We start from the raw sequence: 12,869 nt of genomic DNA, 5'->3' as shown, positions 1-12,869 counted from the left end.
GGTGTGTTCTGAGAAAACATTCAGGTCAGAGTCAACTGGAAACAGAAAAATGGACATTCATACTTAGGTTAACTTGGAAAATAGTTCTACAAAGAAAGCAGTTATTTAACATAGATTTTTAATCCTAAACCACTCTGTTGTTGCAGAGGATCATTTTAGCTTTATATCAGTATTAGTGGATTAAATCTGTCTTTCATCTAACTCAGCAGAGGAGAGCAGCAATTACTTGACTTGGCATCCTTGTCTTGCTCAGTGAAGAGACCCTGAATCCACAAACTCCCTTTTCTTGCCTTAACAAGGGAATCAAAAGTGCCAAGGAAAAAGTGTGAGTGAAAGGACAAATGCTATAACAATAGTAAAACAAACCAAACTAACATATCCATCATGATAGCTGCTGCTGACAGCTTTCTTTGTTTAAAGAGCAGAAACAAATTCACTTCAGCTACAGCATATAAGCTGCTCCCAAAAGCAAGGCTGTCTCCATTTTCAGTAAGGAATTCTAAGAACATGTTGTTAAGTTACCCATTTTCAACTCATTTGCTGAAAACCAAATACTATCACTAATAATGATTAGACCTTGGTCTTTGAAGGATGCTAATAGCTAAAAAGAGAACCCTGTGCTACTACACTCAACCCATAAAGGATAACTCTTTTATTAGTGTAGCTGAAGAGTTAGTAGAAATGTTTGTCTAATGAATGCAGCTACTATATTTGAGCGCATGCCTGAATAAGCTACTGGTTGATTGAAACCTATCTATTTTTAAGTACTCCCGAATGCTGCAAAAACTTGCCTTACTGCAATATTACATTGATTTTTGTATAAATGTAAATATTTTATTGCCAGTAACTTGTGAAATTCACCTTATCTGCAAGTCATATGCCTGAAACACATCATGTAAAATGTACAGGAATGACTTTCTTACATCTGGTCAGATTTCTAGTCTCTGTAATGCATACAGCTTTCATGAGATGTACCTTTCTGTAAATGTACCTCTTACATCTTCAGAATTAATAACTGTTTCTGTATCAGACACAAGATTCTATACATGTGTGTGTGTGCTTGTTTATACATGTACACATATAAGCTTACAAATATATAGACACAATAAAAACAAAAAATTAAAATAATTTTTTGAAATAATTTTTGAAACACAAAGCATTTAGTCTGAGTAATCACACCAAAAACAACTCCATACTGTTGATGGCAATCTTTTCTTCTTTACAGTAATGTATTTCCTATCAAATTCCAGTTTATTTTTAATTTCAGAGAACCCAAGTTGTACCCTATCAGCTGTTACCTTTATTTTGTATGCACTCCTGGTATAGAGCTGTGCATGAATGCAGATGAAGAAAAAATTAGGTACTTGTATATTATTTTAATTTGTACTCCTCTGGAAATAGAATGAGTTTGTTTAGCTTCCTTTTATCTCCTGAAATACATTATGTCCATCTGTACTGTCAGTCACTGATATTGAGACAGAAATACTGAACAGAAGAGCTAAGTCAAAATAATTTCAAAGAGACTTTACAGCTTCTCCAAAATATGGTAAAATTAATATCTGGGGTTTTTTTCTGTCTTATTTATTTTGAAGGAGCATAGTTTTAACCAATGTGTGTACACATGCAAAAGCTGATCTTGTAAATGTGTCCACTATATTTGATAAAAAACATGCATAATTTTTAGAACTGAAAAAGTATTTAAAGCTTTATTTCTTTCCATAGTTTTAGTACAGAGCTCTGCATGAATGATGGGTGAGAGCTGCCTGCCTTTCTCAATGTACCGGTCAGCGTGGTGGAAGAACACTGAGGACAATGTGACACGGAACACAACATTTACCGGCCTGTACTTGGGATGACCTGCCTGAGTCAGTGTGGCCCCACCAACCCTAAGAACATTCACTTCAGCTCATGAGTAATGTCCCAAACCCAACAAAACTTCTACTAACACACCCAGCCTGACACAGCCCAGTGGGTGAATCAGATCTTCCCTAGGTTCTAACCACCAGGGGCTGAAAATACATCATGTGTTGAACCATATTAGGTCAAAGACATAATAACAAACCCTTTTAGACCACAGAAATTAATTCTTTTTCATACATCATGCTTCCTGGCTTATACTCATCTTCCAAACTTGGAGACGGTTGCTTTCCCTGTCTGCGTTGGTAGAAGTTGAAAGATCTAGACTCATCTGTTTTACCTCCATGTCACACCACATTAATGGCAGACAGACATCAAAAGGGGGAAACCCCAATACTTCTAAAGTCAGAAAGACAAAAAAGAAGGGAAAAGTACCCAAAGTTCTACCCAAAGTGAACTGTAAGCCATTCCTGCAACATACTTCTTAATCAAGTCCATGCCACACTAAATAATAATATGTATGTACAGCATGTGCTGTACATAGAACTTTGAAAATAACAGAGGGGTTATAGAGGTATTTGCAAATGTGACAACTGTATCAGGAAAGGACTATACAGTTTTGCTAAACTCTCAAGGATTCTGCAGCTGTCATGAAAATGATCCAAGTAAGAAGACAAATGCTTCCCATAAGATGAAGAGCTGAAAAGTCTGAAGTCTGTTTAGGAAATGATTCTTCCTCTTTCAATACTAGCCAGATTTTTTTTGACAGCCAGAGCTTTTATAGAGACATTGTCTTCATGACAATGGTCTCCTAAAGCTATTCTGAACCAAATACTGCTGGCATGAACACAGAAAAGTAGTGCCACACAAAACTGACATGGTTTTTTTGTGTCTGGAAAGTTTAAAAAGGCCTGTGATGATCTCCAAAGAAACTCAAAGTATGGGCTCACCTTGTACCTGAGGAAGATGAAAACATCACCAATTCACAGGAAGAGGTAGCAAGTACATACCTGGTAGAGAGATTTATTTACATCAGGTGTTCAGTCTCATGGATAAAGTGGCAGAGGTCTTCTGGCATCATCTGCCCTGAAAAGCCAGACTCCTTAATGGTGAGTCAGCTCCTGCCTTGCCATCTTTCACACCATGTATATTGTCTGTACATATTTCAGTTGTGTATTTGTAAGTCTCTGCAGACATCTCCCCTTTACTACATTAATTGTGACAGGAAAACTGATGTACTGTCACAACACTAGTCATCCCCCTCTACAGGAACACCCTGTCTGCTGTCACCAGGCTTTCCCTGTATTAGGTGAAAGACAAAGCTGCTTGCACTTCATGCATCTACTAAGACAGGGAGGCACAAATGGGGAAAAGATCTGTGCTCAGAAAACATGTGAAGTACTATAAGAGCAGAAACTACTGAAAGAGCAGAATGACTTTTTCACTTGACCACCTTAGGCAAAGAAACAGGAAGAATTTTCAAAAGAACACAATCAAAAGGAAAAGGACTTGAAGGCTTTTCCGCAGACTCTTCTAATATTCCACATGAAGTGTTAACTTCCCATCCATCTTTTTTAAATGGTAGGCAGAAACCATTACACAAAAAAAATCCAGCTTCACGCTCTGCACCACTAAACTGCAGCTATAAAAGTGTCTCAGGTAGACTCAACAGAATTATTGTCTTTTAAATCAAGACAACAGAATTCAAATCTCATGTTTTCAAGCTAATAATGGGATATAATTCCAGTTTAAAATTTGCCATAAGATTATTACAAAAATGGAAGATTTTTCTGCCATTGAACTATTCCACTAAACCCCTTCTCCCTAAAAAACTTAGTGCTGGGAACAAAATAATAGTTTTAAAGATAACCTTATTCACTAAGGAAAAGAAAGTAAGTCACATCAAAACATAATGACGTATCAAAAAGATGGTAGTGGTGCCAGTCTGTCAGAAAACTCTCAGCCTTTTTTTTTTTCAGTCAGGTGGACTCCTCATTACATGTATGAGCAAAATGGAAGCAGCTAAAGCAAATTCACTGTGCAAAAGCTTAAAATGTCTCCTCTCTTTCTGGGCAATTTCAACAAAGAGATGTTTTGGAGGCAGCTGTCCTTCACTAGCAGGTAAACCTATTACTAAGATGGCAATATCTGTGGGAACCTCATGTTTAAATAATGTCAACAAATAGTTTATTCTCCATTCTAAGAAGCCTTACAAAGATGTGCAGCTTTACAATTGTGTCAAGATGGTTTACCCCTTCATGCACCAAAATAACATGCATGTACTGCTGCTTCAAATCAAAATAATTGTTTGGTTTACTTGTACCTGCTGGCTTTCTCTTCAGAGAGAAAATTCTTAGCACAGACTCTACAAAGCAAGAAGACAGACAACACCATTCTCATAGGGAGGAGCAAGCCAAAACCATATATGTGAGGGAATTATTTCACAGAGGTTTCTGGAAAACCCTGAAAAAATCTTATTTTAAGAAGAGCAGTAGCAAAGATGCTGAAAAATGAAACCATGCAAAATAGTCCAGATGAAAATAAGACACTTGGGTCTAGTCAGATGGAAGTATTTTAGATTAGACTGCAGTTTTACTGCTGCCTCAGTGGGGGAAATCCCCCTGCCTATAAAGGCCCAAATGAAGTACCAGTATACTGCCCACAGGATACAAGTTATGTATATTGAACAAACCAATACTGCTTTAAGTAATAACTGTTTGCAAGTCCTAACGCAACAAACAGCCTTCTACTTTAACTGTATTACCTGAAGAACAAAATAGACTAAATTCTTGCTCTCAGGACCCCACCTCCCACCCTGTAAGCAATTAACACTGAATTAAAATGGGAAATTGGCTGGGCTCAGCTCCCACCTCTGCTGCTTGCTTCTTCATCTCCTCCAGACCAGCACCTCCCCTGCTCCCCCCCCCCGGGTGGGGCATCCTCCAGCATCCCAGCACCAAGGTGGATGAAGCAGGCAGAACAAAACCTCCATAATCACCTTACAAACACCAGCAGCTCTCTTCCAGGAAATCTGGGGCTGAAGAACCAAAACATGTAACTTTGTAAGACAGTGGGACCAGGTAAGAAAGAATCTTAAAAGGCAGCTGGAACTTTGAAAAAAGCTGACCACGAGAACAGCACTGTACAGAAATGTGTTTATTGAAGGTGTTGTTGCCTGAGAATTGTTATCATTTCTTCAGCAAAAGTGGTGGCAAAAGAAACATGTCATTATCATCATCTTGTCCCAAAATTTGGTCCATATGTCAGCACTGGTCTCTCAGCTGGTTGCTCAGCTCCTGAAGTTCAGAAATCATGTTGTCCATAGCTGTCACCTCATCAGCTATCTCACTGTGAACTTCATTACTTGTTACATCTATGAAAAGTTGCTGCACAACAAAAATAAAGACTTGTAAGTACTTTATAAATAAATACCTTTAAAGATACATACAGTTTCTCTCCTTCAGGGGAGAGACAAAATACAGGAAGCTCATAATCTCTATACTGCTTTTCATAATTTTGCAAACTATAATGGTATCTCTCTCAAAGAAAAGGCCATTTTGTGGCTAATAAACAGAAGTTATGCACACACACATAGACACATATCCTGCATATAGACCTGAAATCTGTGCCACACACCTGATATTGTGCCAAAAGGGTCAAATCTTCCTGTGGATGTGGGGTTTCTGCTCTGACCTGACTGCCTACGGTGACTCCTGATTCCATTGAAAGTAAAAGGACTTTTTCATGAAACTTAAGTTAGAAGAGCATCTCACTTTCTGTCACTGCAGTTTATAAGCCCACCTGCTGATAAATTGGTTGTGAATTTTAATGACCATTTTCCCCAGTGTCATATTCTGTTCATTTTCACCAAAACCTCAAATAAATAACTTTTTCACATATGATGTCAAGGCATGTGTGGAGGCATTCACCTGTGTGCAGCTAGTTATACCAGAGAAAACAAAACACTGCAGAGTAATAAAAACTGTTCTTAAAGACCTTAAGACATTAATAGAAGCAACAACAAAAAAAAAAAAGGGCAGCTAACTCATGAGCAATCATAATCTTCATCTATTTAATACTGAGGCTATGTGAGGTACCACTACACAGAAATATGGGGAAGGGGGGACACCCAAACAGATGTCTTCCCTTCATTATGTAAAGGGAGAGTGATTCACACTTCATTTGACATAATCACAAAGCCTACATTTAGAGACAAAAACAAACCAAGAAAACAAAAGTTGCCCTGGAGTACATCTGTACATCAGTATATCATCAAAACATAATGGGATAATACAGATATGTATATAAACAAAAATATACTTAAAAGGCTTGAACTAGGGTATTCACTGTGCCTCAAAACAATGTTGTCACTGAAATAAGAAACACTTTATACAACAATAGGAACATATTCATGCTACAAGTACAGAAACTTCTTTCAGCCGAAAAACCTCACACTGGGAGTGTGACAGAAAAATTTGGTTATTTCTGGTAAGACAGGTAAATAAATCAGGATGATATAATTATTTTCTCTTTTTAAATTTTTTTTTCCTCTACACAGTTAGAGAAATCTTTTCAGCTAGAGACAGCCTGGGGAAGTTTCAAGCACCATCATTCTTTGGGCTTTGTGCCCCATGTCTCCCCAAAACAGCGCCCACCTTTCATGCATTGACAAGTGATGTCAGATCCAACTGGTGCATTGGGACAAGGACCAGAAGAGTGCCCACTGTGCTATTTGTCACAGCATGTGACTGCCCAGCAGGCTCTGTACAGAAAAGAGCCCAGCAGCAGCATCTTTCTGATCTGCAGCCTTTGGCAGATTGTGGGTGCTTCATGAGTCTGACACAAACAGGAGCTCAAACATCAAGAGATGGAGATCCTGGAAGCAGTGACATTGGTTCACCTGTTCTACTTCTTTGTTCCAATTGCATGTCCTGACTACAAAAATTTGGAATTTTATCTTTTATCAGTTATTTTCACTGTTCTTTTATTCCTCCTGAAATATTAATTAGTGAGTCTGTTCTTAGCCCATTTTTAAAGCGTTTATTCAGCTGAAATTAAAAATTTAAAAAAATCCTCACACTAATATTGACTCCCAGGGCAGCAAAATGAGATGCAGTCAAGTTTGGACAGACATAAACAGTGCTAAACTGTTTGTGCATAGGATCTGACAGAAGATGACTGAGGTTTTTAAATTACAACATACTTCGAACATTCAATATTATTTCAAATTCAAAGTAGGATGGCATCTTGGATGGGATGCAAAACCAACTTCAAATTCAAATACTTCAATACTTCAAATTCAAAGTAGGATGGCATCTTGGATGGGATGCAAAACCAGTGAGTTCACATAAAATGCTTCATTTCTAATATGACAGTTTTCTCAGAAGTAACAGAAAATCATTAGCTACCAATAATATAGAGGGTTCATTTAATTAGTGCCTTTAAAATAGAGTTTACTAGACTCATATATTATTAATCTTTCAGATAATTCATGATCTTTCATAATATAAACCACCTGGACCTGCATTCATATAATTTATGTCATTTAGTGCTTTCTCTACAGTAATACTCAGTCTATGCACCTTTTTTAAAGAAAACACAATCATATTTTGTGAGTAACAGCAAAAATATTTTGTCGCTTTTTTCAACACATTTGAAAGTCTTAGCTATGCCTGTATCTAAAAGCTGAGTTACAGATCCAGCTTGTGTTTGCTTATGCAACATTCCTAGGCTTTTATCCTTAAAATTAAAGAACTTAAGAGAAAATGAGCCACGTTTAGCACACTGATGACAAATCAACACTTCGTAGCACAAGCACACATTATAAAACTTCAGCTTTGTGATTCATAGTTGCTAACTTCACAGGCAGGAGGAATCCCTCTTTAAGACAAGATGTGTATTTTAATAGAAAAAGTATGATTCAAATACGATGACTTTTTCAAGTAATTGACATCTGAATTGGTAGGGTATCCACAAAAAACAGATTAAAAATTAGTTTTGTCTTTTAATAAATAACTCTTTTTAAAACACTCCAAGTGATGCAAAGGAATCTTGATACATCTGGGTCCTTTCTGCAGGTTTAGATCCATTTTTTTCTGAGACTGCCCAGTTTATCCCATGACTACTTACATTAAAAACAGGTATTTGAAATGACTGATTGCTTTCAAACATTCAAATCTGTTTGCCCAACATTTAAAGTAAAGTTCTACTGTACTCTAAAATGTCAATGCTGTCTCTTAGACTAGTATTGCAATAAAGCCTAGCAGAAAGAAGGGAAATAGAAGTTTACTTAAAACTGGAATCCTCAACAGCATGGAGATGAACATCACCTGATGATGCACTGCAACAGGCAGGTATTATTTGATCTATAATTGATTCAAAACAGAGAAATTCTGGCAACAGAACAAAGATTTCTAGCTTTCAAACAAAAATTCCTACCTTTCAAACATTCCTACCTTTGCCTTGGATGACAAGCCACGTAAGTTGAGCCGAGCTGAAGAAAGTATCTGCAAAGCTTCCTGATGATTAGATTTGTTCTTGCTGCATTTTATAGCCACTAGAATCCAAACACATAAAGATTCCAAAACAAAAAAGCATTGCCACTCTAGCAATAATCTTTAAACAAAAACATTTAATTAAAGAACTTGACACCCTCCACAGACAATTTTAAATGTCATATCCCCCACCAAAACCAAGAAGTAAAAAAAAGCCAAGTAATTTTGAGAAGATAACTCTAAAGACAACAGGTATCTGTATCCTTCTTAAACATAAGTATTACAGAACAAGGAATAATCTTAATAAGTTTCATTAATTTCCTGACTAGCACACTAAATCAAACAATTTATGTGATGATCTGAGGACTGAGATGAACTGCAGATGCATTTTCACTTGTTTTATGAAGTTGCTAGATCATGAAATTAATTGATTCCATATTTACCAGTCATATGTTTACTGACTCACCCTACATAATTTCTGCCTCATTCCAAGTATATTTTTGTATGCAGTATCAGGATGATACTCTCTGTTACAGGACTCCTAATAGTAGGAATAAATATAATAGGTAGAGTATTATTTTGCCACTAAGCTTAATAAATATTTGTTACACTCTTCATGAAAAATAAAAGGGAGAACATACCATGTGCAATCTCTATGGCTCCTTTCACCACTTCCTTAAAAGAAGAAACATCTTTCTCCCAATCACTTGATTGAATTTCACATTTATGTGCCTTAGTGAGATACTGCAGTGACTGCAAGGAGGAAAATAAAAATTATTAGTATGTCAGAAAATCAACTAGGAAACTGAATTAGTTTTAAGTATCTACCAAATTAGTGGTGAATGCAGAAAATGAATCTATCTTTACTATACTTGATTTCCTGTGAGTTGGAGTAGTGTCCTCCTCTGCAGCAGAGTAAGCACCAGCTGTAACACAGATGTGCTTCACCACTACTGCAGATCAAGTATGAGAAGCATATAAAGTAACATCTGTCAAATTTTTATCTTTTAAAAATCTGTCTAGACTGATGGATGTGACCCATGTTTGCCAAGTCATCATAATTAAATGCACATGAAAAACAGAAAAATACTTGCATTCACACTTCAAACAGCAAATTCATATCTAAAAAATTTTAAGTGAATACATCAAAGCTTTCTTCCTGTATATGTAATCTTGGGAAATATGCATTTTATAGATGTAGCTATAAGTTGCCATACTGCTCTGGTTCCCAGTGTGAACAGGAAAAAAGAATGTAAACAATATGGAAGGAGGATCCCATTAAGGTGAATAAAATAATTTTAGCAAAAGAAATTGATTTTTGCTTTTGAATTTGGTTTTCTTTCTACAGCATCAAAAACATGAAACAAATACATGCCAGAAGTTACATGGCTTAGTTCAATAACAACTCTCCAGTTACCTTTTTCAAGAGTTTAATATAAAAGAATAAAAAAGTTTCAGTGTGGGACATATACATGAGCACAGTAAAGACTTCTGATTGTGAGGGTTGTCACCCCAGAAGCTTCCACCTTCTCTCACAATGGCACAGGTGACTGAACTGCCATGCTGCTGTAAATGGCAATAAAGGGATATTAAGTCAAACCAGAGTGAATTACCTTTTTTTTTTCATAATAACCTAGGTTATAACTGGTAGTAGTTCTGGCAAGCAGAGGCAAGAATTTCCAAGAGAAGGAACAACAGTTTTTACAGCAGTCTGATTTCAGTCTACATGTGTCTGAGCCAGAGCAGCAAATTGAGGGGGGTTGCTGACAGATGTCAAGGAGGGGAAAGAATTCTAAGTCTTGTGGGCTGTTTATTTGCACTTCTGGAACCTGGATTTATCCTGAAAGGAAACAGTTATGAGCTGGGGAAAGTTCAAGGAACAGAAGGGATTCATAGCCTGGGATGGATCAGCAGGAAACTTGAAGGCTGGAAAGATTCCTCAGTGGGAAAGGTGTGGACTGGACTGCATCCAGTGTAGGGAAGAAAGAAGTACTGAATGAGGTGGCAGTTCAGACACACTGAAGTGTGAGAGTAAATATATGCTAAACTAAAGAAAAAAACTCCAAAACAGAACCACAAACCCAACACTTCAGTAATTTTACACTCCTAACTTGCAAACCTTGACTGATTTTGATTCAATTTACAAAGCACTGCTGTGAATTTTAACTGTAGACCCTAGTGATTAATGTGGCATCAGATGTATCAGCAGAACAGAAAAGTAAAAACCCCCAGCAATCAAGACACTCTTTTAAAATAGCCACACATACAAGATTGTTCTTTCGAATTCAATGTTAGGAACAAAATTGGTGAAATATAATTAAACCTGCACTAAATAAGGCACAGAATGGGAAGGTACAGAGGTCAAAACCTACATTTGTAAGGAGGTGCATGACACATTCAAAGGTTTGTTCCCATCTCTTTGCCACAGTATAGTAAATAATGCCCTTTTAGAATTCACTGAGCTTTTGCCTAATGAATGTGGGTGGCAAACTGACTATATATCTAGAATTTTTCTACAGATACAGTTATATTCACTGAATATCTGACTGACCCATGATGGTGCTTGTGAAGCCAATAAATACAGGTTTTCTCATTTTTACTCCATAACATGATATCAGAAATCAGTGATCATTTGGTGCATTGCAAATTAATTTTTACACTGTAAATTAATATATGCCGTGGCTTTAGGCAGTTTTGTTCTTTTATGATCCAGATCTGTGATACTGTCATACCAGGATATTTGGATACACATGTAAGCATACCTTAAGTATTTATAAACATCATTCCATCTCACAGGCAAGATAGACTGTTTGTTCCACAACCAGCCTGATTAGGAAACACAGTTAAAGTACTGTCTACTCTACAATTGAAACCATGTTTTTAACTGGGTTAGTTAAAAATACCATGATGTAACCAGATACAGAAATGATTACATTCATAGTATAGACAGGGCCTCTGCTGCTTTGCATGTCTGAGTAAGAATGTGAGGATATATTGCAGGATATTGCAGTGTCTGTATTTCTGCATTCTAAATAGCCCAAATCCCTTTTACTCTTCGGCTGTAAAGAAAAATAGAGAAGACAAAAGGGAGGAATTGGAGGTATAATAGACACCAACAATGACTAAACATGGTTCTTCACGGGGCAGAGCACAAAGAGACAATGAGCAAGGCACAAATTATTATAAATTTAAGCCCACAGGAATACAATTCATAGGCCTAACCATCTTCCCTGCTTGATATTAAGCAATCCTCCAGAGAGGCATTTTGTGCCCAGGCCAAAGGCATACCCCCATTGGTGAACATATACTGAATGCTGACATCGTGTGTTTTCAACTTCAGTGAAGATCCGATGACCTAATTATTTTTGAACTGTGCAAGACTATTTGAACTTCTTGAAATTCAATACCAAATGCAAAGCACGCTCCAGTATACAACAAAGTGAACACTTCTAGCAGTGCAGAGTGGTTATTCTGGAAATGCAATCACCTTAATTCCTTGGGAAGTGATAAGGAAAAGAAATGTAAGTTAACACAGCAAAACCAGTGATGAGTAAAGAGAAACCAATGGTTCAACAGACTAAGGATTATATATAGTTCTTTAATTCCATTTTAAGCTAATTAAGGACAAAAAAAATTCTACTCTGGGTACTCTAACTGTGGTGTAGATTATTTTAAGTGCATTTTCCCTTAGTGATTATAAAGAACACAGATGGCTTATGCTGCTACTAGATCATGCGTTTAAGATCCTTTTTTTTCTTTTCAGAAGCTGCAATATTCTATATTCTGAATCAAATATTTCAATTTTAAAAAAAGCCAAAACCCACACCACCATTTGATTATAGATGTTAGACTGTTGCCAAGAAGTTTCAGAATACAAATTCAGGACCATACACATATGCTGTGTAGGGTGTGATAGGATGTTTTGAAATGAAACACAGGTAAAAAAAGAGGTTTTTTTTTTAAGTCCAAGAGAACTGATATAAAACATCTTGCTCCTGTTGTGTGCAACAAAAATGCGTGCTGTAGGAACACGGAGAAAATACAATGTGCTTATAAAAACACTAAAGCAAAACAGGTCTGGAACAAGAGCATGTTCTACTACAGCACTATAGTTCTTACCTTTTCAATATCTTCACTACTATCATTCTCTCCATTTCCATAAAGCTGGGCATAAAGTCTCCAGATTGCCCCATCATTAGTCACTCGTGAAGTGACTCTGCCCAAGAGCTCTTGCAGTTTCCCCTTCAATCCACTTGATACCTCTCCAGCACGATCTGCCAGACCATTCACCACAGCTCTGACAAGAATAGCCAGCACCTTAAAAAAGCAGCAGGACAGAGCTGTTATTTCAACTCAAATTTTAACTCAAATCAACATCAGTATATATAATGTTAGCTGTAATGTTTGGTCTCTACTAATGATTGTGCCACATGGCAAGTACAGAATTTACTAAGAAATACATGGACTAATTCAACTGATTTAAACCTCATCTATAAGATTCTATATTGGTGTGGGTGA

At 36.8% G+C, this 12,869-nt stretch overlaps 1 protein-coding gene across 1 annotated transcript in view; it reads right to left on the bottom strand.

Annotated features, from left to right (window-relative positions):
- Positions 1-4,998: 4,998 nt before the first annotated feature.
- The window catches only part of TTC27 (tetratricopeptide repeat domain 27), a 113,006-nt gene continuing 105,135 nt past the window's right edge, over positions 4,999-12,869 (bottom strand). Inside the window, exons 17-20 of the mRNA XM_030945058.1 lie at positions 12,471-12,668; positions 8,993-9,104; positions 8,313-8,413; positions 4,999-5,243 (exon numbers count right to left, since the gene is read on the bottom strand). Of these exons, the coding sequence (XP_030800918.1) occupies positions 5,121-5,243; positions 8,313-8,413; positions 8,993-9,104; positions 12,471-12,668 (534 nt within the window). The 3' untranslated portion in view covers positions 4,999-5,120. The remainder of the gene's footprint in view (positions 5,244-8,312; positions 8,414-8,992; positions 9,105-12,470; positions 12,669-12,869) is intronic.

Source organism: Camarhynchus parvulus, chromosome 3 (assembly GCF_901933205.1).
Source record: "Camarhynchus parvulus chromosome 3, STF_HiC, whole genome shotgun sequence".
Lineage (NCBI taxonomy): Eukaryota > Metazoa > Chordata > Aves > Passeriformes > Thraupidae > Camarhynchus > Camarhynchus parvulus.
Note: the sequence above shows the minus strand (reverse complement) of the source record. Positions and strands in the feature narration are given on the sequence as shown.